The 27,004-nt window shown below is 39.3% G+C and overlaps 2 protein-coding genes across 4 annotated transcripts in view; one reads left to right on the top strand and one right to left on the bottom strand.

The window, feature by feature from the left end:
• LOC110152043 (survival motor neuron protein) overlaps positions 1–10,752 on the top strand; it is a 28,004-nt gene extending 17,252 nt beyond the window's left edge. Inside the window, exons 7-9 of one of the 3 annotated variants that reach the window (XM_020915560.2) lie at positions 221–331; positions 5,450–5,500; positions 10,408–10,752. In XM_020915560.2, the coding sequence (XP_020771219.2) occupies positions 221–331; positions 5,450–5,497 (159 nt within the window). In that variant the 3' untranslated portion in view covers positions 5,498–5,500; positions 10,408–10,752. Of the gene's footprint in view, positions 1–220; positions 332–5,449; positions 5,501–10,391 lie in introns of all 3 variants that reach the window. The other 2 variants (XM_020915550.2, XM_070476795.1) reach the window with 2 other exon arrangements.
• Positions 10,753–14,096: 3,344 nt separating this feature from the next.
• NAIP (NLR family apoptosis inhibitory protein) overlaps positions 14,097–27,004 on the bottom strand; it is a 38,089-nt gene continuing 25,181 nt past the window's right edge. The window contains exons 10-14 of the mRNA XM_070476792.1: positions 22,026–22,187; positions 20,786–20,938; positions 20,114–20,200; positions 18,060–18,224; positions 14,097–16,082 (exon numbers count right to left, since the gene is read on the bottom strand). Of these exons, the coding sequence (XP_070332893.1) occupies positions 15,709–16,082; positions 18,060–18,224; positions 20,114–20,200; positions 20,786–20,938; positions 22,026–22,187 (941 nt within the window). The 3' untranslated portion in view covers positions 14,097–15,708. The remainder of the gene's footprint in view (positions 16,083–18,059; positions 18,225–20,113; positions 20,201–20,785; positions 20,939–22,025; positions 22,188–27,004) is intronic.

Raw genomic sequence — 27,004 nt, 5'->3', positions numbered from 1 at the left:
TGTAGCCCACCAGGCTCCTCCGTCCGTGGGATTCCCAGGCGCATGTACTGAAGTGGGGTCTCATTTCCTTCTCCACCAGATTTTTTTAAAAAATGTAACCAAGAGATGACGTGGGGTGTCAGGAAAGATACAGCTAATGTTCAGCATTCTGTACATAAAATAGATTTCCGTACTTTGTGTTTTTGTCTACTGACTTTAAAGTGTATCTTTGTGTTTCCAGCTGATTCCGCCACCACCTCCCATATGTCCAGATTCTCTGGATGATGCTGATGCTTTGGGAAGTATGTTAATCTCTTGGTACATGAGTGGTTATCATACTGGTTATTACATGGTAAGTGATCACTCAGTACCTTCCCTGACAGTCACTTTGTGGTTTTGTGACTTTGCTTGCTTGTGACTAAAAAGTGGTTTGTTATGTTAGGTAGATTCTTAGAGCTAAAAACTATAGGCATACCTCCGTGAAGCAAGACATATGACTCTTCTGGTTTCCTAGTACATATAAAAATTACATTTACATTGTAATATTTACATTGTACTGTATTCTAGAATGTATGTAATAGCACGATGTCTTAAAAACAGTGTACAGACTTTAATTTTAAAGTACATTATTGCTAAAAAATGCTAACTGCTATCTGACAACACAGTTGCCACAAAACCTTCAGTTTGTTTGAACAGTATAGCTATTTAAAGCTGCAGGGAGCAAAGGTTTGATCCCTGGTTGGTGAACTAAGATTCTGCATGCAACAAGGTGCAGCCACACACAGAAAAATAGCGAAATTTGCTTTTCTTATTCATCAGTCCTTTGGGGACCAGTTTCACTAAACTTAGTGACCTTTTACTTCAACTGTATTCTAACTTCCCTAGTTAGTTATCACATCATTTCCTTCTGCCCTTTAAAGACAGACTTCTTTAAAAAGTTACCTCTAGTTGTCCTCTTTACTTCCTCACCTCCCAGTGTCTCTTCAGGCCTATCGGGGAGACGTCTGTCTTCCCCACTGTATGCAGATTTTCACCTCCGTGGTCAGTTCTCTGCTTTATCTCTCTTTCCTGTCAGCAACATTTTAATATATTTGACTGCACTTTTTTCTGCAGCCTTCAGTAACATGATGTGGTCTACTAGTCCTAAGTCTTCCTTCTTGGCAGCTCCTTCCAGACTCCTTAGACAGCCCCATGTGAGATTCCTCATGCCCAAATTATAGCCCCCTTCTCTAACTATAAACTCACTAGGTGACCTCATCTACTCCAGGACTTAAAATGCCATGTTTGTACTGTTAAATTCTCAGATGTCTAGTTCTGAACTATCCAGCTGGCTGTTTCCCCCACCACCTGGCTGGCTGTTAGGGGCACCGCAGACACATCTCACCAGAACCAGACGACTAGAGTCATCTCCAAACCTCTGTTCCCATGGCCCCTGACACCTCAGGAAGCAGTGACGTTGGTGCATTAGCAGCATTGCTCTCTCAAGCCACGGGCGTGGAATTAGCATTATTGATTCCTCACTTTCCTTCACTTTCTTCAACCAATTTGTAAGAAAATTCTATTGATCATTTCCATACAGATCTTGAATCAATGCACTTTGCTTTCACTGCCCTGCTGTTACACCCATTCAGGATACTATCATCTCCTTTAACTGAGACATAAAAAATCACTATTTTATTTATTATTTAAAATGTTTATGTACTGCTTTGGCTGCACAGGGTCTTAGTTGTGGCACTCAGGATCTCCGATCTTTGTTGTGGCGTGTGCGATCTAGTTCCCTGACCAGGGATTGAACCCAGACACCCTGCACTGGGAGTGCCGAGTCAGCCACTAGACCACCAGGGAAGTCCCATAATTCACTCTTTTAAAGGGTACAATTAATTGGTTTTTAAATTGTATTCAAAAGGTACAACCACTGTCATTACCCAATTCCAGGGTATTTTTATCTCGCATTTTAAACAAGCCATACCTGGTAATAGTCACTGATAATATCCTCTGCACCCACCTCCTGGCACCTGCTAATCTGCTCTCTCAGGATTTGCTTATTCTGAACATTTCATATAAATGAAATCCTACAATATATGGCTTTTTGTCCCTGCCTTCTTTCACTTAACCTCTGTTTCTTAATGTTCCTCTGTGTTTTAGCGTGTAGTAATACTTCGTTTAACTGCTGAATGATATTCCACTGTATAGATGTTACCACATGTTACCACCCATTCATCAGTTGATGGGCATTTTGGGTTGTCTCCTCTTTGGCTACAGTGAATAATTCTGTTCTCTACATTTGTGTACAAATTTTGTATGGACACAGTGGTTTCCCGTTTTGGGTGGTATATATGTAGAAATAGAATTGCTGGCTCAAAAGGTCGCTCTAGTGGAACCATTGTACTGTTTTCTAAGTGACTGCATCATCCTGTGTAACTTCAAGCAGTGTGTGAGGGGTCCTGTTTCTCCACATCCTCACCAATATGTATTGTTGTCTTCTTGTTGGATCATAGCCATTCTGGTGGGTGTGAAGTGATACTTTATTATGGTTTTTATTTCCCTATTGACTAATGACATTGAGCATCTTTTCATGTGCTTATTGGTCATTTATATATATCTTTTTGGAGAACTGCCCACATCCTTTACCTGTCTTTTTTGTTGATAAGTTGTAATAGCTCTTTATATATTCTGGATAAGACAACATCTCTCACCTAACTGCACCAGATCCCAAGTATTCTTTTTGCTTATGAAATCTCAGGTCCCATTCTGCCAAATCCATTCTGCATACAGCAGCTGGAGTGCTATTTTAAAATGTAAAGTATATCATTTCTTTCTCTTTAAGACCCTCTGATAGCTTACAGTCACAGGTTAAAATCCAAAACCCTTGTTGCGGTTTGCAAAGTTTGATGCACTGTATCTTGTCAGGTTCTTTACCCACAGTTTATTCCATGCTCTTCTTACTCACCATAGTCCTGCAGCCCTGGCCTCTTTTCTTGCTCATGTCCAGGTTTATACCTTCTTCTGGACCTTTGCACTCATTATTCTTTAGTTTGGAAAGCTGTTACCCTATATTTTACTTGTCTGACTTGTTATTCAGATCTCAACTGAAATTCCATCTTGCCTAGAAATATTTAAGCTAGAAGAGATCCACCCTTACTGTCTATTGTATCACCCCACTTAGAGTCTCTGTGTGGCAGTAAGCGCTTCTGGTATGATTTTCATTACCTGTTTAACTGTCTCCCTCCAGTAGAATGTAAGCTTCATGGGAGCAGGGACCTTGTCTGTCTTGTAACCCTTGGATCTCTAGAATCTGGAATAGTGTCTGGTTCAGAGTAAGTTCATCGTTTGCTAAATATTAAACATTAGTAAGTTTTTTCTCTGGTAATTAGATAACTTTTTATATATAAAGTTTCTGGCAGATTAGTTCCATATGATATCTGGAAGTACCATTATTGGGTAAAAAGTATAAACTTCATTTAAAAAAGTTTTAATAACTTTTGATACTGTTGACTGACTTTTCACAATTCTTTTCATGTGTGTTGCCACCAGTACAACTTGAAAATGTCTGTTTTATCACAGTCTTAAAATAGTTATACACTGTATTGCTTGCATCTTTTATAACTGTTAAGAGCAATTAAAAATATGAATGTTCTGGGACTTCTGTGTTCTGGGACTTCCACACCCCCAATTCAGGGGCCCAGGTTTGATCCCTGGTCAGGGAACTAAATCCCACACACAACAATTAAAAGTTCACATGTCACAACTGAGATCCCTCATGCCACAAAGAAGACCCAGTACAGCCAAATAAATAAGCATATTTTTTTAAAAATAGCAATGTTCTAACGTGTTAGAATATATTTGATTTGAAGGATGACACAGATGAAAATTAGAGTTGATGAAATGCATACAGTGAGTTAACTGTGCTCAAATATTCATATTTCACGTACTTGATTGAACTGTTGTTAAAACCTAGCAGATTTTCAGTAGACTTTGTTGTTGCTTGTTTATAAATACTTTAAAAAGTCTGTATTTATTTGGCTCTGTTGGGTCTTAGTTGCAGCATGCAAGGTCTTTGGTTGCGGTGCCCGGACTCTCCAGGTTGTGGTGTGTAGGCCCAGTAACTGCAGCCCGCCCCTCCACAGCCTGTAGGCTTCAGTAGCTGCAGCTCGCAGGCTTCGTTGCTCCTCACCATGGGAGATCTTAGTTTCCAGACCAGGGATTGAACCTGCATCCCTGTATTGCAAGGTGAATTCTTAACAACTAGACCACCAGGGAAGTCCCCAGCAGACTGAACACTGGTCCTGATCCACAAACTGCAGCTGTTTCTGTTTCTTTCACAGTTAAGCGACAGTGTCTGGGAAGGTAACCTTGTCTGATATATTTGCCACAAATTCAGTAGTAAGCTAGAATTAGCTTGTTGCAGAGAAAATGATCTTTACTTTTAGAGGCATTACTTGTATATCTGTATAAATTAAAATATAAATATAGGTTCATATTCAGAAACAAAGAAATTCACATTTCCTGGGTCTTACATTTTTTTCTCTTGGAAATTCTTACCATTAAAAAGAAGCTACTTTTCATTGTCATGTTTTCCAGTGGCTTACATGTGTTTTAGAGACTGTTGCCTTCAGCTTGCAATTCTTAACTGTTGCTCCACAGAAGCATACATGTTTGACAGCTTTTCCATTGCTGACCTGTTCCCATAAGAGCAACAGAGGGTTTGGGTCTAGCTCTTAACCTATACCTTTTTCTTTTTCTAGAAATCCTAACAGAATGCAAATAAATAAGGGTAATACTATTAAAATAACATAGGCTCTAACTTTGGTGCTTATTACTAACAAATCACTTTAAAATACATCTTATGGCCTCAAAGATAGAGATTAGTAGTGAAATAGAAAGTGTATATGTGTAGGGGAAGGTAGAAGTTCACTGAAGCCAGAAGACAGGAGTAGGACTCTGCTAGGTGAGACCAGGAAAAATAGTAAATATTTCAGTCTTAACTTGTAAAATGTTTCTGTCTAGTGCCAAAATATTTTAATGGTTTTAATAAATGAGTATGACACATTGTATGTATATTTTAGACTTCGTGACATCTTGAGACATCTTTAGACTTAGTGAAAGGAGATTGTTTACTTTAAAGCACATTTGAGAGACTTCCCCAGAGGTCCTATGGTTAAGACTTCTCCTTCCAATGCAGGGGGTGCAGGTTTGATCCTTGGTGGGGGAGCTAAGTTTCCATATGCCTAGGGGCCAAAAAAACAAAACAAAAACAGAAGCAATATTGTAACAATTTCAATAAAGTCTTTAAAAATGGTCCACATCAAAAAAAAAAAAACCTTTAAAAAACACATTTGAAGGCTATAAGCTTATTTTCTGATGATATTTTATTAAAGAGAATTAGTGAAATATCTTATGTGAAACAGAATGTTTACTTCTATATAAAATGTATATTCTGTTCTTCTAAATTCCTTTATTTTCCTTACAGGGTTTCAAACAAAGTAAAAAAGAAGGAAGGCACTCACATTTCAATTAAGGAGTAAGTCTGCCATCATTTTAAAAGAGAATCTTACTTTTATATGAATTTTATAGTTTGTGAAAAATATATGTTTGAAAATTAAAATGTTGAAAAGTAAAAAAGTTAATGTAAAACAAGAGTAAAGACATTTTGATGCAGAACTGTTTGATAAAAGGTAGCTCTGTACCCCCTCTAGAACCCTCATGATGTCCCAGCATCTTCTCAGCAGACCTTGTCGGTTGGCGGTGTGGAAAGGGAAACACGCCTATACAATAAAGAGATTCTTAAGGGGCTTGCCTGGCGGCCCAGCGGCTCGGAGTCCGCCTCCCAGTGCAGGGGTGTGGGTTCAGCCCCTGGGCAGCTGACTGATCTCGCACGCCACAGGGCAGCTCAGCCCTGAGACACAGTGTGGCCAAAAATAAGTAAAGACATTTTTTTAAAAATTCTTTTTTAAAGAGAGGTCCTTAGAATCAGAGACGAAACTTTGTATTACTGTAGACAATCAGACTTGCTTTTTGATTTGTGATACAGTATAGGATCAGTTTAGTTCAGTTGCTCAGTAGTGTCTGACCCTTTGTGACCCATGTACTGCAGCACACCAGGTTTCCCTGTCCATCACCAACTCCCGGAGCCTACTCAAACTCATGTTGGATGGCGGTGACACCATCCAACCATCTCATCCTCTGTCGCCCCCTTCTCCTCCTGCCTTCAATCTTTCCCAGCATCAGAGTCTTTTCCAGTGAGTCAGTTCTTGGCATCATGTGGCCAGAGTATTAGTGCTTCAGCATCAGTCCTTCTAGTGAATATTCAGGATTGATTTCCTTCAGGATTGACTGGTTTGATCTCCTTGCAGTCTTGAGAGTCCAGGACTCTCAAGAGTCTTCTCCAACACCATAGTTCAAAAGCATCAGTTCTTCAGCACTCGCCTTCTGCTTCTGTTAGGTCCATACTGTTTCTGTCTTTTATTGTACCCATCTTTGCATGAAATGTTCCCTTGGTATCTCTGATTTTCTTGAAGAGATCTCTAGTTTTTCCCATTCTGTTGTTTTCCTGTTTCTTTGCATTGATCACTTAAGAAGGCTTTCTTATCTCTCCTTGCTATTCTTTGGAACTCTGCATTCAGATGGGTATATCTTTTCTTTTCTCCTTTGCCTTTCACTTCTCTTTTCTCATCTGTTTATAGGGTGTCGTGAGACAACCGTTTTGCCTTTATTTTACACTTTTGGTCCATATTCATCTATATTTTGATGTTTGTCATCTGTATTTTGTGAGAGTGTGTGTGTGTATCCCCACTTAACATCACATTTTTAATGTTTTGATACATTCTTTCTGTTAGATTGTTTGTATGTTACGTCACTGTTCCTTTAGTTCCGTAACCTTTGGTGTCTTGATAACGTTAGTAAATATGTTCTTTTACATAGTGCTTGGTTCTCCTCTGTCTTAACCTTAAGGTAGCTTTCTGTGCTGTGACTCTTAGTAAAGATTATGGGCATTATGCTTCTTGGTGGATATTTCTGTGTTACCTTGAAAAGCAAATTTCAAAAACCATCTTTTCCAAATCGATGCATTCCAGGGTGGGTATTTTTAAAATAATATAAATCCTCACACTTAACTGTATAGTTGCCTGTATTTCATTCTTCAATTAAAGTTGTTTTTATTCAATTAAAGTTCTTTAGCTAAGTGCTAAGTCTAAAAAGGTGAACAGAAAGATTAGGCAAGGAGTGAATTGGGTTGAAGTGTTCCAGTCAGAGAACATATAAACTGGAGCATTAGGATAGCGTGTTTCAAGGCCTAAGTTAGCCCAGGTGATGCCACTGTCTCAAATGCTACTCAGCTTTCTTACACGTTCTCCATCTGTGTTAGTTCCCCTCTTCTGTTTTCTGCTTATTTCTGTTACATAGCTTTTCACTGTATAGTATCTTGATTCAATGTATTTGTTTTTCCTCCATCATTAGAGATAAGGCACTAGACCCCATTCTCCATCATGTCTTCAGTATCTAGCAGTGTTTTGAAGTCTAGGATGGGCTTAGAGCATAGACTGGATGGAATGTCAAAGAAGAGAGAAAGTAGTAAATGGAAGTGAGATTTTGGAGTTTTTTCAGGTCAGATCTTTTACCCATCATGAAAGGTTAGGCATCAGTTGTGTTTCTTTCATTTTTTTTCTTGGCTGTGCTGGGTTTATTGCTGCATGCAGGCTTTCTAGCTGCGGCAAGCAGGGCCACTCTTCACTGCCATGTGCAGACTTCTCGTTGCGGCGACTTACCTTGTTGGGATGTATGGGCCCTAGAGCATACAGGCTCAGTACTTGTGGCCCACGGGCTTAGTTGATCTGCAGCACATGGAGTCTTTCCAGACCAGGGATCAAACCCGTATTCCCCGAATTGGAAGGCGGACTCTTCTGTGACTTTGTCTGGGCTGCATCGGGCCTTAGCGGTGTGTGGGCTCGGTTGTGGCGCCGTGTGGGCTTAGAACGTGGGGTCTGAGTTCCCTGACCAGGGATGGAACTCACGTCCCCTGTGTTGGAAGGCTGATTCTTAACCACTGGACCACCAGGGAAATCCTCATTTTAATAATTTTGAACTTATTCTCTCTGTTGATTTTGTTCTCTTTGCTTTTATGGACAGAAAAATGAAAAGGTCTGAATTTTCAACTGTGATCAAAAAAAGCTTACGGAAAGAAAAAGATTACAGGGATGGTGTCTCTAGACTTCCGTTAACACTTCTTGAAACATAATCTGATATTTTGGACAACAGAATAAAAATACTGAAGGATGGTGTAATAGTGATGTTTATTTCACTGCTAATGATTTATGTCATCATCCTTTTCAGTGATTCCATCCTTTCATGCTCTTATTTTTAGTCTTTTTTTTTTTTTTCATTTATTTTTATTAGTTGGAGGCTAATTACTTCACAACATTTCAGTGGGTTTTGTCATACATTGACATGAATCAGCCATGGAGTTACATGTATTCCCCATCCCGATCCCCCCTCCCACCTCCCTCTCCACCCGATTCCTCTGGGTCTTCCCAGTGCACCAGGCCCGAGCACTTGTCTCATGCATCCCACCTGGGCTGGTGATCTGTTTCACTATAGATAATATACATGCTGTTCTTTGAAAACATCCCACCCTCGCCTTCTCCCACAGAGTCCAAAAGTCTGTTCTGTACATCTGTGTCTCTTTTTCTGTTTTGCATATAGAGTTATCATTACCATCTTTCTAAAGTCCATATATATGTGTTAGTATACTGTAATGTTCTTTATCTTTCTGGCTTACTTCACTCTGTATAATGGGCTCCAGTTTCATCCATCTTATTAGAACTGATTCAAATGAATTCTTTTTAACGGCTGAGTAATATTCCATGGTATATATGTACCACAGCTTCCTTATCCATTCGTCTTTTTTTTTTTTTAAGCACAGCTCAAGGTCATTGGTTAATGTGTTATCTGTTGCTCCATAACAAATGATCCTAAAACTTAGCACCTTGAAACAGCAGATATTTATCTCTAGTTTCTATGGGTCAGAAATGCAAGAGGCAACTGAGGTGGGTGGTTCTCCTAAGACTGCAAGTCATCAGGCTCAAGGCAATAATCATCTCAGGGTTCTACTGGCGCTGGAGTGTCTGCTTCAAGCCCACCTGCATGGTTGTTGTCAGGAGGCTCTCTTGCTCTTTGGGGCTCTCCGTAGGCAGCCTGAGGGTCCTCACAAGCAGATAGTAGTCAGCTTCTCCAGAGTGAGTGATCCAGCACAGAGTGAGCAGCACCCCGTACACTTTATGACTTAATCTCTAAATCACACACCATCACTTTCACCTTTTTCTGTCCTTTTGAAGAAGTGCAGCCCACAGCCAACGGGAGGGGATTAGACAAGGGCAGGTATCTGGGGACTCTCTTGAAGGCTGGCTACCACAGTGAATTAAATCCTGAGATGAAGACTAACAGAATGTTTCAAGTAAGGGATAATAAAATCACTAAGATTCTATATTGCAGATTTATGAAAGAGTCTAATAGAGTTACAGCTTAACTGCAAGATAGTTTTTTTTTTAATAAATTAAATTTTTTATTTATTTTTTAATTTTTATTTTATTTTTTTAATCTTTGTTCTTTGGCAGATTGCTCAGAGTGAGTCCTGAATCCTTATAAATAGTTAGAACTGCTTGAATAAGAAACTCAAAAATGGGAATTCCCTGGTGGTCCAGTGATGAGGTGATTTGGTGCTTTCACTGCTGTGTTTGGGTTTAGTCCCTAATCAGGGAACTAAGACAAGACTCAGCCAATAAAAAAAGAAAGAAAAACAAACACAAAAATTAAAATTGGACTCAGATGATATATTCAGGATTGATTTCCACTCTCTGCTTTTCATAGAAGTTTTAAAAAATGTCTTCCTATCTGGTTATTTATTAAAATGGATATTTCAGGACCCATAAATTTTTCTCTGAAAATTTAGTTGCTTCTGTAGAATTCTTATTTTCTAGATATTCCAGATTTCAAAATTGTTTTTAATTCTAGAAATTTTTAATAAATTTTAATTTTAGGTAGTTAGGTTTAATTTCTAGTTTTATTGTTAGTGTAATTATAGAATGTCATTTGTGTTGGTCTAATTACTATTCTTTTTAACACAGAAGTTTGATCATTATTTTTAATATGTCTTAAGTTCTGTTAGGACAAATCAAATACCAGTGGTCCTTAAGAATTTTATTAAAGAATACTCTTGTCTATTTATTCCTTCAAATGAATCTCACAGTTTTTCTAAATACCTCACTATCCCATAAAGATCAAAATTAGTATTACATTGTCTTTTACATTAGCACATTTTTATTCTAGCTTTATTTACCTTGATGAAGTGTTGCTGTTTTCTCTCTTCTTCATGATTTTATATGAAAATAGGTTTTGTTTAGATTCATGATTGTATTTAGGTTTCTTATCTTTCAGATTCAGATGCAGCTCTCTCCCAAGGAGATGGTATTTTGATGTGCCCTGGTTGCAGTGAACAAATGTTTCATCATTTTCTTCATGCACACTTGGATGGGTGCATGTCATCTGCATTTCCCCTTGTTGCATGTGATTCATGCTTAAACAAACATATTTTAAGGGAGTAATCAGTTTGAATAACTGAACAACGGAAATATGATTAAAAGAAACTCAAAGTCACATACAGTGCAGAAAGTAAATCTGTCAAAATTGCAACTGAGCCCATTTGTATATTGTAACTTTCTTAGTAAGTATGTTAAGGTTTTTATTAATGCCTTTAAAAATAAATAACTTTTTAAAAAAAAACTTGTTTATCTGAATGCTTTTCTTTGGAGTACATATGGTAGGTTGGAGCCTATGGAAAGATGTAAACAGAACTACTCAGGCTTTTTTGGGTAAAGGATAGTATTGTAAAGATACAACCAGTTGTAGAGCAATGTTGCTGATAACCCAAGGTTAGGGCAGGAAGCCTGTCTGAAGCGGGATGTCAGAGGACTGGGCCTGGCTGCTTGGGAACTAAGCCTGTGTTCTGTGCTTGGAAATCATACTGTCATTCTCCTGCAGCACTTTTCTTGTCTGTCTGCCTCCTCCACACCTTCCTCACTTACACTGCCTAACATGATTGCCCAAGCCGTTCTCTTCATCACCACCTTGCAGTTCCATCTACCATCCATTTGACTGTATCTATGTGAGTCTCTGTTCCAATTCTCTAGAGGTAGAACATAATACTGGTTTAGTTCAGTCTAAAGCATTGGTGTCCATAGCCTGAGATTCTCCCTAGTCCATTTAGCTGCAGGAGATGTTAATATGATAAGTGCTATTTCTTTTTTTTTTTTTTTTTAAGTGCTATTTCTTTTAGAGGTTTTGCTTGAGCAAACTACATGTGCCTAGCATATTAGTATTTATTGAATAAGTGAATATTCAAGTGATTGATAAGTTTTACAGAATTTTTTGTACAGGGTAAGTAGAGTTTCATCATTTTTCATGACTAGCAGCTAATATATTGCCTAAAATGTGCCAGGTTAAATTTAGTTATGAAGGTAGCTTATTTGCTTTCTAAGAGTTTTGGATGTTACCTTCCTTAATACCTAATATGGTTGGAGAGTATTTGTAGGTTCAGGAAAGTCATTAATTTCAGCAAATAGTTATTTGACTTTGTGTGAGGCAATCTTCTGCGTGCTTGGGAGCAACACAGATGAATGTTCCTGCTTACAGTTGTGGGAACTAGCTAGTAAACAAGTGACATTTATAGGGCAGTGAGAGGGTAACAAGCAGGAGGATCAGGGGTCTCCAAATGGAGGAGATAGGCTGCAAGTGTCAGACATTTTTATTTCTCTTAGCAGCAGGACACAAACTAGTGATATTTTTTTTCCTTCTCTATACAAATGTATAGAAAAATAAACTTGTGGAAAATTCTGAAAGAGATGGGAATACCAGACCACCTGATCTACCTCTTGAGAAACCTGTATGCAGGTCAGGGAGCAACAGTTAGAACTGGACATGGAACAACAGACTGGTTCCAAATAGGAAAAGGAGTACATCAAGGCTGTATATTGTCACCCTGCTTATTTAACTTATATGCAGAGTACATCATGAGAAACGCTGGGCTGGAAGCAGCACAAGCTGGAATCAAGATTGCCAGGAGAAATATCAATAACCTCAGATATGCAGATGACACCACCCTTATGGCAGAAAGTGAAGAGGAACTAAAAAGCCTCTTGATGAAAGTGAAAGATGAGAGTGAAAAAGTTGACTTAAAGCTCAACATTCAGAAAACTAAGATCATGGCATCTGGTCCCATCACTTCATGGGAAATAGATGGGGAAACAGCGTCAGACTTTATTTTGGGGGGCTCCAAAATCACTGCAGATGGTGATTGTAGCCATGAAATTAAAAGACGCTTACTCCTTGGAAGGAAAGCAGATACTTTGTCAACAAAGGTCCGTCTAGTTAAAAGCTATGGTATTTCCAGTGGTCATGTATGGATGTGAGAGCTGGACTGAAGAAAGCTGAGCGCCAAAGAACTGATGCTTTTGAACTGTGGTGTTGGAGAAGACTCTTGAGAGTCCCTTGGACTGCAAGGAGATCCAACCAGTCCATCCTAAAGGAGATCAGTCCTGGGTGTTCATTGGAAGGACTGATGCTGAAGCTGAATCAATACTTTGGCCACCTGATGCAAAGAGTTGACTCACTGGAAAAGACTCTGATGCTGGGAGGGATTGGGGGCAGGAGGAGAAGGGGACGACAGAGGATGAGATGGCTGGATGGCATCACCGACTCAATGGACATGAGTTTGAGTAAACTCTGGGAGTTGGTGATGGACAGGGAGGCCTGGCGTGCTGGGATTCATGGGGTCGCAAAGAGACAGGACTGAGCAACTGAACTGAACTGAACTGATACAAATTTAAGAGGAGGTTTCTCTTAAAATACTGTGTTGCCATTAATGACACCTGGTTTCACTTGAAGTTAACTATTCTCAAACCTTGAGTTAACCAATGCATTTTTCTTATGGAAATGTTTGTCTTAACCTATGTTAATGTGCTAGGCATTTACCCCAGACTGTCTTCAAGTTGGTTTGCCTAATGGCTCAGAACCTGCTTTACAAACCAGTATGTTATACTCAGATATTGTTGCCCTAATTTATGTAAACGAAACTATTTGTATGGTAATCTGCCCTTCTACAAGATTCAAGTCAATCGTTCTGTGGCCTGGGATGAATCATCTGGTGCCAAGATTATCCAAAATGCATCTTATGGATGAGGGGCCTGGTGCCATTCTGAGTTTTAAGACATTCCTTTCTTCCATTAACAGACTGCTAGTGGTTATATAACATCCAGCTGAAGACTAGCAGGGGGGTACTCTTTCTGCCCCCTTCTGATGCCTATGTCAGAAGCTTTCTCTATCTCCTTTATACTCTAATAAAACTTTATTACACAAAAGCTCTGAGCGATCAAGCCTCTTCTCTGGCCCTGGATTGAATGCTCCGAAGGCCAAGAACCCCGGCGTCTTTTCGTTCAGCAACAACCTTTCAGTAGCACATAGTGATTCATGTCATAGAGAAAAGGGAAATAGGAAAGGGAGTTGGGCAGATGGGGATTGGAAGCAGGGACACTTTTTTTAAAAAAAAAAAGAACAGGGAACTCCTAACTGAGGTGACATTTGAATAGAGATCCAAAGAAAATGAGAGCCATTCACGTATGTAGAGAACGAACTTCCCAAGCAAAGAAAATGACAGGTGCAGAGGCCCTAAGACAAGAGTGTTTACCATGTTCAGGGGACAGCAAAGAAACCAGCTTGGCTGGAGTGGAAGTAAAGAGAGATGAAAGAAATGGAAGTAAGAGAGAGGTAGCCAGGGGTCAGGTCATATGTAGACCATTGCAACGTCTTCAACATTTCTTGGAGCTAGGAATTCATTGGAAACTTATTGAACCAAAGGTATTGTGTGATCAGATGCATAAGAAGAGGCTTCTGGGTGAGTTCCTTGGTGGTCCAGTGGTCAGGACTCTGCACTTCCATTATAGGAACACAGGCTTGATGCCTGGTTGGGGAACTAAGATCCCATACGCGGAGTGGTGTGGCAAGAAAAGCTTCTGACTGCTTTGTTGAAAACAGACCAGAAGTTTCTAGAAAAAGGCTGAGTAGGACTTGGATCTGAGTGTATTTTCATTTTTAATAGTACATGTACATGGTGCAGAATTTAGATGATTATATGTAAAATAAAGTAAACCTCCCTACCCTGTCCACTATCCTGCCCCTCTTCCTGAAATGCATCATTAATACCAGTTTCTTGTGTATTTAGGAAGTTTTTCTATGATAGTATGAACCTGAAAGTACATACATGCTCTCAATCTTAAATTTAACTAGGTTCTGTTTCCTTCAGATCAGAACTATGAAATGTAATACTTGTACCACTTGCGACGTTATCACCTTCATGTCCAAATCCAGCCTTCACCGCCTGCGCTGCAGTGATGGGTCTGGACCTCGTCACTCCCCTGCCTCGTCAGCAGGCACAGCGAGGAGCTCTGTCCGTAGCGGGCGCTGGTGAGACAGGAGGGGCGGGGTCTCCGAGCCCCGTGTCCCGCTCCAGCAGGGACCTGGAGCTCACCGTCTACACCCTCGTGCAGGACCTGGCTTCAGCAGTGCCTAGGGCCAGCAGCACTTAGCACCCCCACATGGAGGGCTTCCTCTGGCACCCCCAAAGTTACCACTGTTACAGTTTTTCTTGTATGTTCTTGCAGAAATTCTTAATGCATCTAGAAACATGAGAGTACATTTTTTAAACAAATAGAATCATACCATATATACAGTCCCTATGTTTTGTGGTAAAAATAAAAATTAGTATAAAAGAATGGTTGATTTCCAACTTACACTAGCATTATGAATTCGGAATGGCCTTCTAGCCATTCAGAAAACTCCGCTGATTAACGAATAGTGAAATTTTGGACACAGGCACAGATGTAGACATTGACATCAGATGTAATACCTTGAACAATATAAAGTCACTGACAAAATATGTTCTTCAGCAAAGCGGACACATAAGATTTTAAGGCCATTATAAATGTATACCTTGGATTCTCAAACATCTAAGAAAAACATTGATACTCAGTGTTCTAAAAAATGCAGAGTTAGCTAATTTCCAATAATGCCGAACTCTATTCTAAACTTCCTGCTTCTACAATAAGCACTGAATCAAAGGCCTCTAGAATACGAGCATTTGCCCTAAATCCTATTTCTTCTGCAGTAGATAAAAGGAAGGTATACATAAACTGTACCACACTAAATTAAATGTACAAAAACAGATGCTACAAGGATTATGGAATATCTCTTGTCTCACCTATGTATGAAACTGATGCAGTCCTTAAATTATCCATTTTGTAATAACTTGAATACTCCTTTCATATTGTGGCTTTACGATGGATACACCATTCTCCCCAGCCCTCCTCGTGGCTTTGTTACCGTTTACCGTAGTTAGCCTGAAAGCCCTATATGACCTGAGTAATGGAGAGTTGGATGTGTAAATTTGATTAAAGGTCTGATTTTTGATTGGGGAGGATCATTTAGGGACTTCAGTCACTGGTAATACTGTTTCTTAAAGCTCAGTAATGGGTAAGCAGGCTGTTTGGGGTTTTTTGTATTACACGCTTTAGGCATTTTATTCTTTGTATGCAGCATTTAATAAGTTTTTGGATAATTAACATTATCCAAAATTTTATCCAACAGTTTTTAGAATTATTGACAAAAATTTTCTTGATTTAGTAGATTTTAGCTAATATGTTCCTGAATGATTGGAGAGAATGGCAGTATCCATTTCCAGTAAAGGGTGAAATGTTTAGACTGAGGGTGCTTTTTTATTGTGGCAGTAAGTAGTGTGATGTCTTCTGCATCCAGGAGCCAACTTAACATGCTAAGTTTCATGAGGCTTGGCAGCCTTAACACACATTGACTCAAAGACTTGACTGTTGTGGCCTGAACTTTGATACATTCTTTGAAATGCCTGGAAATAATTAACTCTTGCAAGTTGGGCAGGTTGTCCAGTGTTTGAAAGAAGTTTCTGTATCCTTCCTCTGTAATCTTGTGGTTGGCTGAAAAGTTAAGATGCTTGAGTTTCTGGAAACCTCCATTGATTGCTACCTTGGCTATAAATATAAAAGCAAAATATTTATGAGAACAGAATCATAGGGACTTCAATTTTAATACTGATAGGCTAGATTATTTGAACCCACCTCTTCTCCCACCATCACTTAAAATAGAAAATGCCCAATTTTAATAAAAACATATAAATTTAATAATAAATACATTAGGTTTACTTCTAATTAAAAGTATTAAAGATTAATAAATTACATTTTAAAAAACAAACTATATTTTCACAAGAGACACACTTTAAATGTAAGAACATAAAGTAAAAGTGATACATCTAAATAAAAAATATGGCAAAAGAATGAACAACTAAAATTAGAAAATATTTTGAACTGAATGAAAATGAAAATATGACACTAAAACGTGAGAGAGAGCTAAAGCCAAAGTTAGTGCTCTAACTATCCACCTCAGGACATTAGGATATTAAAAGGAGCAAAAGAAGAAAGAATGAATTTAGAACAAAAATAAAAAGCAAATTATATCCAAAGAAAGTACCAGGGGATAATAGAGATAAAAGCAGAGATAAATGAAAAATGTGTAGGGAAAAAGGCACAGGAGAACATACTGTGTAGGATTCCGTGACATATTTTCAAAACAGGTAAAATTAATCTATGGTGAAAGCAAGCGGCACAGTGGTCGCCTCTGAGAAGGAGGGGGATGCAGCGTCAGAAGGGACTCAAAGGAGGCCTCTGTAATGTAAAATCTATGCTGTAATCTAACGAGTAGTGATTACCCCAGTATAAGCGACAAGACTGAAGTGTGTTCACTTGAAAATCCATTAAGTTGTATACTTACGATTTTGTACTTTTCTTTATGTGTATTAATTTTCAATTTAAAACAAAGTATATGCTGGGCTGGATGAAGTCAAGCTGGACTCAAGATTGCTGGGAGAAATATCAATAACCTCAGATATGCAGATGACACCACTCTTATGGCAGAAAGTGAAGAAGCACTAAAGAGCCTCTTGAAAGTGAAAGAGGAGAGTGAAAAAGTTGGCTTAAAACTCAACATTCAGAAAACTAAGATCATGGCATCTGGTCCCATCACTTCATGGCAAATAGATGGGGCAACAGTGGAAACAGTGAAAGACTTTATTTTGCGGGGCTCCAAAATCACTGCAGATGGTGATTGCAGCCATGAAATTAAAAGACGCTTGCACTTTGGAAGAAAAGTAATGACCAACATAGACAGCATATTAAAAAGTAGAGACATTACTTTGCCAACAAAGGTCCATCTAGTCAAAGCTATGGTTTTTCCAGTAATCATGTATGGTTGTGAGAACTGGACTATAAAGAAAGCTGAGTGCTGAAGAATTGATGTTTTTGAACTGTGGGTGTTGGAGAAGACTCTTGAAAGTCCCTTGGACTGCAAGGAGATCCAACCAGTCCATCCTAAAGGAGATCAGTCCTGAATATTCAGTGGAAGGACTGATGCTGAAGCTGAAACTCCAATACTTTGGCCACCTGATGCGAAGAACTGACTCATTAGAAAAGACCCTGATGTTGGAAAGGATTGAAGGCAGGAGGAGAAGGGGACGACAGAGGATGAGATGGCTGGATGGCATTACCAATTCGATGGACATGAGTCTGAGTAAACTCTGGGAGTTGGCGATGGACAGGGAGGCCTGGCGTGCTGCAGTTCATGGGGTCTCAAAGAGTCGGACGTGACTGAGCTGACTGATGAAAAGCAGTATGTGGAGGGTGTGTGGCCAGCTGTCTGAGACACTGCGGGTTAAGAGTGGACTTGAAGGTTTATACAGTCTCAAATAGGAGGCTATCTTTTCTCCCAAATCTGGCCAGAATGAACCAAAACTCCACAGAACATTAGAGGGAACATTATGATGGAGAAAATGAGGAAGTGGGAAATGGGTTGAATATTTTTAGAGAGGAAAATGTTTTTAAAGATATTTTGCGGCAGAAACTTTGAGTAGTACCACTGGCTTTCATGTGAGCTGAGTTTATCTGAGGGTAGCTCACCAATTTCCACCACGCTGTCATCATCCAAAGTCTGGAAAAACTGGAGAACTTGGAGACACTGAAGATGCTGACACTGCTGGACAATCAGTTTGGCCATTTGATGAATCCCATCCCCAGTGGGAAGGATCAGTTCTTCCAGGTTATTTAAAGAACCTAAAGCATAGGCTAATCAGAAGAGACAGAAAAAAAAAAAAACAACTATGTTCTGTGTTCCCAAATAATTGTAATCCAAAGCCTCAAAATCCTGTACATTCTAGGAGGTTCCATGTAGCAGAGGGGCTGGAGAAAGGGGTCCGCCTACACCTTAATCTTCATTGCTGCCTCTAGACAACCAATCCATCCTTCCCCAATCAGCTTCCTGCCCTGAAGTCCAGAAGTTCAGAATGGACTTCACATCCCCATTTCCTTTTTTTAAACCACTGGACCATCAGAGAATTCCCATCTGTTTCCTCTTTCAGACCAAAGCTTCTACTGGACTGGACTCTTTCTATTAATACTAGCTCCTCAATGCTTTTAGCCCCCTTCCTTTCTGTGATGCTGTCATCCTCAGTGATTTCTAGCACTAACCTCACAATCTACCACTCTCATAACTTGCCTTTTCACTTTGATCCCTCCTGAGCATGATACAGTTTAGATCACTTGATCCCCAGAAAGCTCTATACTTCTGCGGCCTCATACCTGGACATGTTTTGAACACTTTCTAGCATAAAACAATGTAGCAGGCTTTTCCTTTCACTGTCCCATTTCTTACATCAGCCATTTCTCCAAAGACCCTGGTTCCTTTTAGGGAGGCCAGTATTTAGAAGTCAAGATCTGGGTAGTTGGTATGCTCATTACTACTAGGGTACTTTTGAGTCCCTCTGTTGACCAAGCTGAGAGATGTATATACACGTATGTATAGTGAGATATACATATATGCCCATGTCTACCTATATAGGTTGAAAACCACGAGTCCACAGCAGTATTTCCAATTCTGATTTAACAGCTCAAAGTTCCTTCTAGTCTCCCCTTTCAACATTTGTGGGCGTCCCCGGTGGCTCAGACGGTAAAGAATCCGCCTGCCATGCAGGAGACCCCGGCTCTATCCCTGGAGAAGGAAATGGCCACCCCCTCGGCCCCTGATCCAGCCTCTGCTGCTCCAGGCCCCATCCCCTTCCCCTACACACAGCTGCCTCCAACAGATGGACAAAGGAAAAGCAAGAGATCCGGGTGCTCCGTAAGTGTGCTGAAGTTTGACAGCACTGCTGCTGTATGCTTCCCATCTCCACTGACTATCCTTACATTTTCCTGTGTTAAAAATAAGACAGCAAGCTCCACGTCACCAAACCATGACTCTGACTACAGTTCTGGCTCCCCCAGAAATGGAACCCTATCAGCATCTGCCATCCCCATCGCCTAAAGGAAAGTAAACTTGCGATGACCGAGGAGCATTTTTGCCTACTTTGATCACTTGTCACTGCTCCCTTCTGCCTACTAAAGCCTTTCATTTTGTACAGCTCCCCAGAGCTCCCCTCTGTCTGCTAGAGTGAAGGCTGTCTGATTCAGAAACATTTTTGTTTAAAAAAATCCTCAATTTTTTGAAATATGTTTATCTTCTAAGGCCTGTTAGAAATTTTTCCAGAGCATACATTGTTATTATAATCATAAAAAAAATAAGCTGAAAAGGTAGTTTCTATAGTTATCATTTTGTTAAGTCTAGGTTTTCACATAGAGTGTTCATAACCTTAAAAGGTAGTTTTTCCTATATTCTGGAAAACTTTGAAACAACAGGCATTTAACTTGTTTGGGATGGGTACCTGGCAATGAAATTGCATAGTGCTATAACAAAAAATTAAGTATTCTAAGAAATGAATTGCTTTAAGAACATTGCTTTGAAAGACATCAAGTGAAATCAAGGCATTTGGAGGGTAAAAGTTGAGCAGCACTATCCCTCCCTCCTAATGACCAAGGCCAGCCAAAACATATTGTAATTTATTATAGCTAATGCAAAACAGAAGGATTTTGTGGAGGGAAAGAATCAAGAATAAGTAAAAGGCACTGTGTTATAAACATACCAAATTTTTCAGCTGTTTCCTTATCTGGAATATATTGGAGCCCAAGGTTTAATATCTTCAGAGAAATAAAATTTGGCAAAACAATGACTATAAAAGGGAAAATTAAAATTTAGTTATGTCAGCTACATTTCTTATACCAAAAAGTAATGTATTTATAAAGAGTATAAAGGTGCTTCCCTAGCAGCTCAGTTGGTAAAGAACCCGCCTGCAATGTGGGAAATCTGGGTTATATCTCTAGGTTGAAAAGATCCCCGGAAGGAGGGCATGGCAACCTGCTCCAGTATTCTTGCCTGGAGAATCCCCATGGACAGAGGAGCTTGGCAGGCTGCAGCCCATGGAGTCACAAAGAGTTGGACATGACTGAGCGACTAAGCATAGCAAAGAGTATTTCAAAAGTGATAGAAATTACTATAATTCAGATTGAATTAATTAGTATGACAAGTAGATAACACAAATCTTTACTCAAGAAACAGTTCTCATAACTCGAAATGTTTAAACATCTATTTATTAAGGAAACAAATATACCTTGTTTGAAAATTCATTTACGATCAGATATCTATTGCAATGATTTTGTTCTCTGCCATCAAATGCGTGTTTTAAAATTTGACTATTAAAAAATGATTCTGTCCACAAAAGCATCTTAAACCAAAATTTTACAATTACAGCTCTTACCAAATGGGTTGGCTTCAAAACATCGTCCAGAAAACTTAATTTCTTTAAGTTTCTTGCGGGAAGCAAGTGCAGTCACAAGAGATTCAAAATCTGAAAATCTATTACATTCCAGATGGAAAATTTGAAGGTTTGGAGAATTCTGAACTAATCTGACTGTCAGATAAAATATCAGATTTCAGAAATCAGAGACTGAAAAGTTCTATCTGAATTAACCATATAAAATTAATAAAATTAATTTATTAATTTGTTTCAGCAATAATGAATCGAAATAAGGCATCATGATGTAATGACTTGGGCTGAGGTTCAGGTTCTGTAACTAACTGATGTGCTATGTGAACTGTTGTTACTGACCCTCTCTGGGGATCCATTTTCTCCTCCATATAATAATGGCATTGACTCAGCTTTAATATCCTAATAACCTAATGTCTCTAGTTTGCACGTGACGTTTACACTATAAAAACACTGTGCAAGGAAACACAAAGTCAGTGACAACTCTGAAGCAAACCCTAAATTTGATGAAAAAATTGCTGAGAAATATAAGAAAACTACTACTTCCAGCCTTAGCTACAAGGTTTTTTGCATGCAACTCTGCATGTCAGTTCACTAGAGATTTGTCTTCCTTCACTCAGTCTCCAGTGTTTAGTCTTTGTTAAACTAAGGAACTGATGATGCCTACGTCACCTTGCTAAATGACATTTAAGAAAGATGGCTGTACAGGTTGTTCATTAACCAAGAGAACAGGCTGGAGAGAAACAGGGAAGTGCTTCTGATTACCACTAATCAGCAGGTTTCCTTGCAATGTAATAGCAACCTGAAAACAGAATAAGAGAACTCTACAAACTACTTTTGGAGAGGCAGTACACTGCTGTTTAAGAGCTCAGACTTAAGAGTTAGAATTCCTGTGTTTGAATTGCAAATTTACCATTTCCTTTTCTGGGTGACCTCAGAAAGCAAATTAATTAATTTCTCTAACTCCATTTCCTATCTAAAATGATTACTTTACCTTGTAGAATGCGTATGAAGGTTAAATGAGTTAAAATTTATTAAGTGCTAGAATAATTCACAGCATGTAGTAAAGGCTCAATTACAAATAGCTCTCTGCTTTTTTAATAACAGTAAGTGCTGTTCCCACAATTTACCTTGGTTATAGATTACACCCTCAGATCTTTAACTCTTAATTATTGGCCAAGTAGCTTTTCCAAATGATGTAAAAGCAAGTAAATCAAAGTGCCACACTTACCTAATTTGGAAGGACTGCATGTAGATGAAATTTGGATCAGTAATTTCTCCATATGGTGGAGATTTAGGAATTCTTCAGAAATGACTGAAAAAACATCTTGTTGCAGATTCACAGACAGTTCCTTCAGGCACAAGAATTTGTCCAAACTAAGAAAGAGGTGATCTAGAAAGCAGCACACAGTTTCCCATTATTAATTTAGAGTTCCAAACGGAAATTTTCAAACTGTCATTTTGATTCATCAAGCTATTTTCATATTTTCAAATGAAAACTTTCACATACACATTCTTTTTTAGAAAGCACATATATGAAAATAATGCTTTTTGTGGCATTTACTAGTATGTTGACTAAAAAAATATATGCACAACCTAAAAGTATGAGAATTATTTTATTCAGTGGACATTCTTAGGACTTCAAGTCTGGGAGGCAACATCTCAAGTAAGCCTAAGAAAATTGCTCCAAGGAGATTAGGGGGAAGCAGTTTTGCAACAAACGGCAAAAGATTACTGTCAATAAAAGAAAACCAGATGTCTCAAGGAATTTAGCGCTTTTCTATGCATAGGAAGATGCAAGAGTCTGGGCTCACTGAAATCATTCCTTTGATTATGCACCTCAGCTGTCTGGGGCCAGGATCCTGTTTTCCCATCCTGAGTTTGCTCAAGCTGCACCTTTGGGGTGGCTGCAGTCTAATGACTGCTGCTGCTAAGTCGCTTCAGTCATGTCCTACTCTGTGTGACCCCATAGACGGCAGCCCACCAGGCTCCCCCGTCCCTGGGATTCTCCAGGCAAGAACACTGGAGTGGGTTGCCATTTCCTTCTCCAATGCTTGAAAGTGAAAAGTGAAAGTGAAGTCTCTCAGTCGTGTCCGACTCTTAGTGACCCCATGGACTGCAGCCCACCAGGGCTCCTCCGTCTGGAGTGGGGTGCCATCGCCTTCTCCACTAATGACTGCTAGATGATAGGTATTCTTTGTTTCCTTCCTGAGTTTCCTCAGGGCTCACCCTCATGGGTGTAATTGCAATTGCTGATGACTACAACATCCTTTGTTACTGATATGGCAGGCAATATTTTATTTCTCATCTACCATATAAAAGTCTTGTACTATGCTCTGGATTCAGAAAAATGAGACATTTCAATGAATGGGGCTCAGACAACTGAATTCTCCATGCAAAAGAAGTTGGACCACCGCCATATACAAAATTAGCTCAAAATGAAGCAACGACCTAAATTCAACAACCATATAATGCTTTAGAAGAAAAGATGACTTTGGATTTGACAGTGGATTCTTGGATATGCTACCAAGACCATTAGCACAAAAGAAAAATAGACAAATTGGACTTAGCTGGAATTTCAAACTTTACGAATTGAAGGACATTACCAAGACAGTGAAAAGGGAAATCTACAGGAGAAAATATTTTATAAACCACATGCCAATAAAAATTATGTGTAATTACACTGTGATTATATAATATATATAATTATATATTCATATAATGAATATATTCTTTCCCAAAGAAAGGCAATGCCAAAGAATGCTCAAACAACTGCACAATTACACTCATCTAACACTCTAGTAAAGTAATGCTCAAAATTCTCCAAGCCAGGCTTCAATAGTACATGAACCGTGAACTTCCAGATGTTCAAGTTGGATTTAGAAACAGCAGAGGAACAAGAGATTAAATTGCCAACATCCGCTGGATTATCAAAAAAGCGAGAGAGTTCCAGGAAAACATCTATTTCTGCTTTAATGACTATGTGCATTTGACTGTGCACAGTCTGCATTTGACTGTGTGGATCACAACAAACTGTGGGAAACTCTTAAAGAGATGGGAATACCAGACCACTTGACCTGCCTCTTGAGAAATCTGTATGCAGGTCAGGAAGTAACAGTTAGAAGTGGACATGGAACAACAGACTGATTCCAAATTGGGCAAGGAGTACATCAAGGCTGTATAGTGTCACCCTGCTTATTTAACTTATATACAGAATACATCATGAGAAACGCTGGGCTGGAGGAAGCAAAAGCTGGAATCAAGATTGCCAGGAGAAATATCAATAACCTCAGATATGCAGATGACACCACCCTTATGGCAGAAAGCGAAGAAGAACTAAAGAGCCTCTTGACGAAAGTGAAAGAGGAGAGTGAAAAAGTTGGCTTAAAATTCAACATTCAGAAAACGAAGATCATGGCATTCGGTCCCGTCACTTCATGGGAAATAGTTGGGGAAACAGTGGAAACAGTGAAAGACTTTATTTTTTGGGCTCCAAAATCACTGCAGATGGTGAGTTCAGCCATGAAATTAAAAGAGGCTTGCTCCTTGGAAGAAAAGTTATGACCAACGTAGATAGCATATTAAAAAGCAGAGACATTACTTCGCCAACAAAGTTCTGTCTAGTCAGTTCAGTTCAGTCACTCAGTCGTGTCCGACTCTTTGCGAACCTATGAACTGCGGCACTCCAGGCCTCCCTGTCCATCGCCAACTCCCGGAGTTTTCTCAAACTCAAGTCCATTGAGTCGGTGATGCCATCCAGCCATCTCATCCTCTATCGTCCCCTTCTCCTCCTCTGGCATGCTGCAGTCCATGGGGTTGCAGGTGCGCACAAGGTTTGTTCGGGCCCTCTGGGTGTTTATGGCACAATGGGGTTTGAGTCTAAACGCGATTTCGCCCCTCCCACCCTCTTGCTGGGGCTTCTCCTTTGCTCTTGGACGTGGGGTATCTCCTCAGAGCTGCTCCAGCGGCTCCACACATCTGCTGCGCAGCTGCACCTCCAGTGACTATCATCTTGCTGGGGCTTCTCTAGCTGTCTAGTCAAGGCTATGGTTTTGCCAGTAGTCATGTATGGTTGTGAGAGTTGGACTATAAAGAAAGCTGAGTGCCGAAGAACTGATGTTTTTGAACTGTGGTGTTGGAAGACTCCTGTGAGTCCTGAAAGATTGTTGCTGAATCATGCAAAGACGCCAGGATTCTTGGCCTCCGGAGGAGAAGAATTCAATCCTGGGCCAGAGACGAGGCTTGATTGCTCAGAGCTTTTTTTTTTTTAATTTGCTCAGAGCTTTTGTGTAATAAAGTTTTATTAAAGTATAAAGGAGATAGAGAAAGCTTCTGACACAGACATCAGAAGGGGGTAGAAAGAGTACCCCCTTGCTAGTGTTAGCAATGGAGTTATATACTCTCTAATGAATCCAAAGAATGTCTGGAGGTTGTAAAGACCTCACCAGACCTACTCCCGTAATTTACATTTTAAGATAACAGAATTAGCCAGAAGGTTTAATCCAGAGACTGTCCTCAGGCAGGATACATCATTGTTATATAATCCTAAAGAATGTAGAGGACAGAAAAAAAAGTTTGTCCTTTCTTCCTCCTTGAGAATTCCAGACCCCTCTCTCCTTGGGGACCCCTAGACTTTTTATCAACCTACCTATGAAATGACTCTCTCAGTCCCTTGGACTCCAAGGAGATCCAACCAGTTCATCCTAAAGGATATCTGTCCTGAATATTCATTGGAAGGACTGATGCTAAAGCTGAAACTCCAATATTTTGGCCACCTGATGCAAAGAACTGACTCATTGGAAAAGACCCTGATGCTGGGAAAGATTGAAGGCGGGAGAAGAAGGGGACAACAGAGGATGAGATTGTTGGATGGCATCACCGACTCAATGGACATGAGTTTGAGTAAACTCCGGGAGTTGGTGATGGACAGGGAGGCCTGGAGTACTGCACTCCATGGGGTCGCAAAGAGTCGGACACGACTGAGTGACCGAACTGAACTGATATATTCATAACACATTATGAATATACAATTATACAATGAACTTATATAACTCCAATAAAAAGACAACACAATTTTTTAAATGGGCAAAGGAACAAGCAACCCAATCTGAAAACGGGCAGGAGACCTCAAGAGACATTTCTTCAAAGAAGACATACAGATAGCCAACAAGCACATAAGGTGCTCAAAATCACTAATCATTAGAGAAATGCGAATCAAAGCTATAATGAGGTATCACCTCACAGTGGTCAGAATGACTAACATCAAAAAGTCTACAAACAGAAAAAAACAAAACAGAAAATGTCTACAGACAATAAATGCTGGAGAGGATGTAGAGAAAAGGGAACCCTCCTACACTGTTGATGGGAATGTAAATTGGTACAGCCACTAGGGAGAACAGTCTGGAGGTTCCCTAAAAAACTAAAAACAGAGCTACAATCCAGCAATCCCACTCTTGGCCACACATCTAGAGAAAACTCTTAATTTGAAAAGATACATATACCCCAATATCCATAGCAGCACTATTTATAATAACCATGACATGGAAGCAACCTAAATGTCCATCAATGATGACTAGATAAAGAAGATGTGATACACATACAATGAGATATTACTCAGCCATAAAAAAGAATGAAATAACGCTATTTGCAGCTACACAGATGGACCTAGAGATTATCATATTAAGTGACAAAAGTCAGAAAAATGAATATATGATACCATTTATATGTGGGCTCTAAAAAAGTAATACAAATGAACTTATTTACAAAACTGAAATAGACTCACTGACATAGAAAATAAATTTATGGTTACCAAGGTGGAAAGAGGAAGGAGGGAGGAATAAATTAGGAGTTTAAGATTAATAGATATACACTATGTATAAAATAAGCACCTACAGTATAGCACAGGGAACTATATTCAATATCTTGTAATGATCTATAGTGGAAAAAAATTTTAAATATACATACATATGTGTATATACACACATATAACCTGAATCACTTTGCTGTATACCAGAAACTAACACAACATAGTAAATAAACCACACTTCCATTTTTTTAAATGGACAAAACAATTTAATAGACTCTCTTCAAAAAATATATACCAACAGCCAATAAGCACCTGAAAAGATGCTCAATAGCATTTTAGTCATTAGGAAAATGAAAATCAAAACCACAATAAGATATAATTTCACACCTACTAGCTCGGATGTC

This window comes from Odocoileus virginianus, chromosome 14, assembly GCF_023699985.2.
Source record: "Odocoileus virginianus isolate 20LAN1187 ecotype Illinois chromosome 14, Ovbor_1.2, whole genome shotgun sequence".
In the NCBI taxonomy this organism is placed as follows: domain Eukaryota; kingdom Metazoa; phylum Chordata; class Mammalia; order Artiodactyla; family Cervidae; genus Odocoileus; species Odocoileus virginianus.
This window is presented reverse-complemented; position numbering and strand designations above follow the sequence as displayed.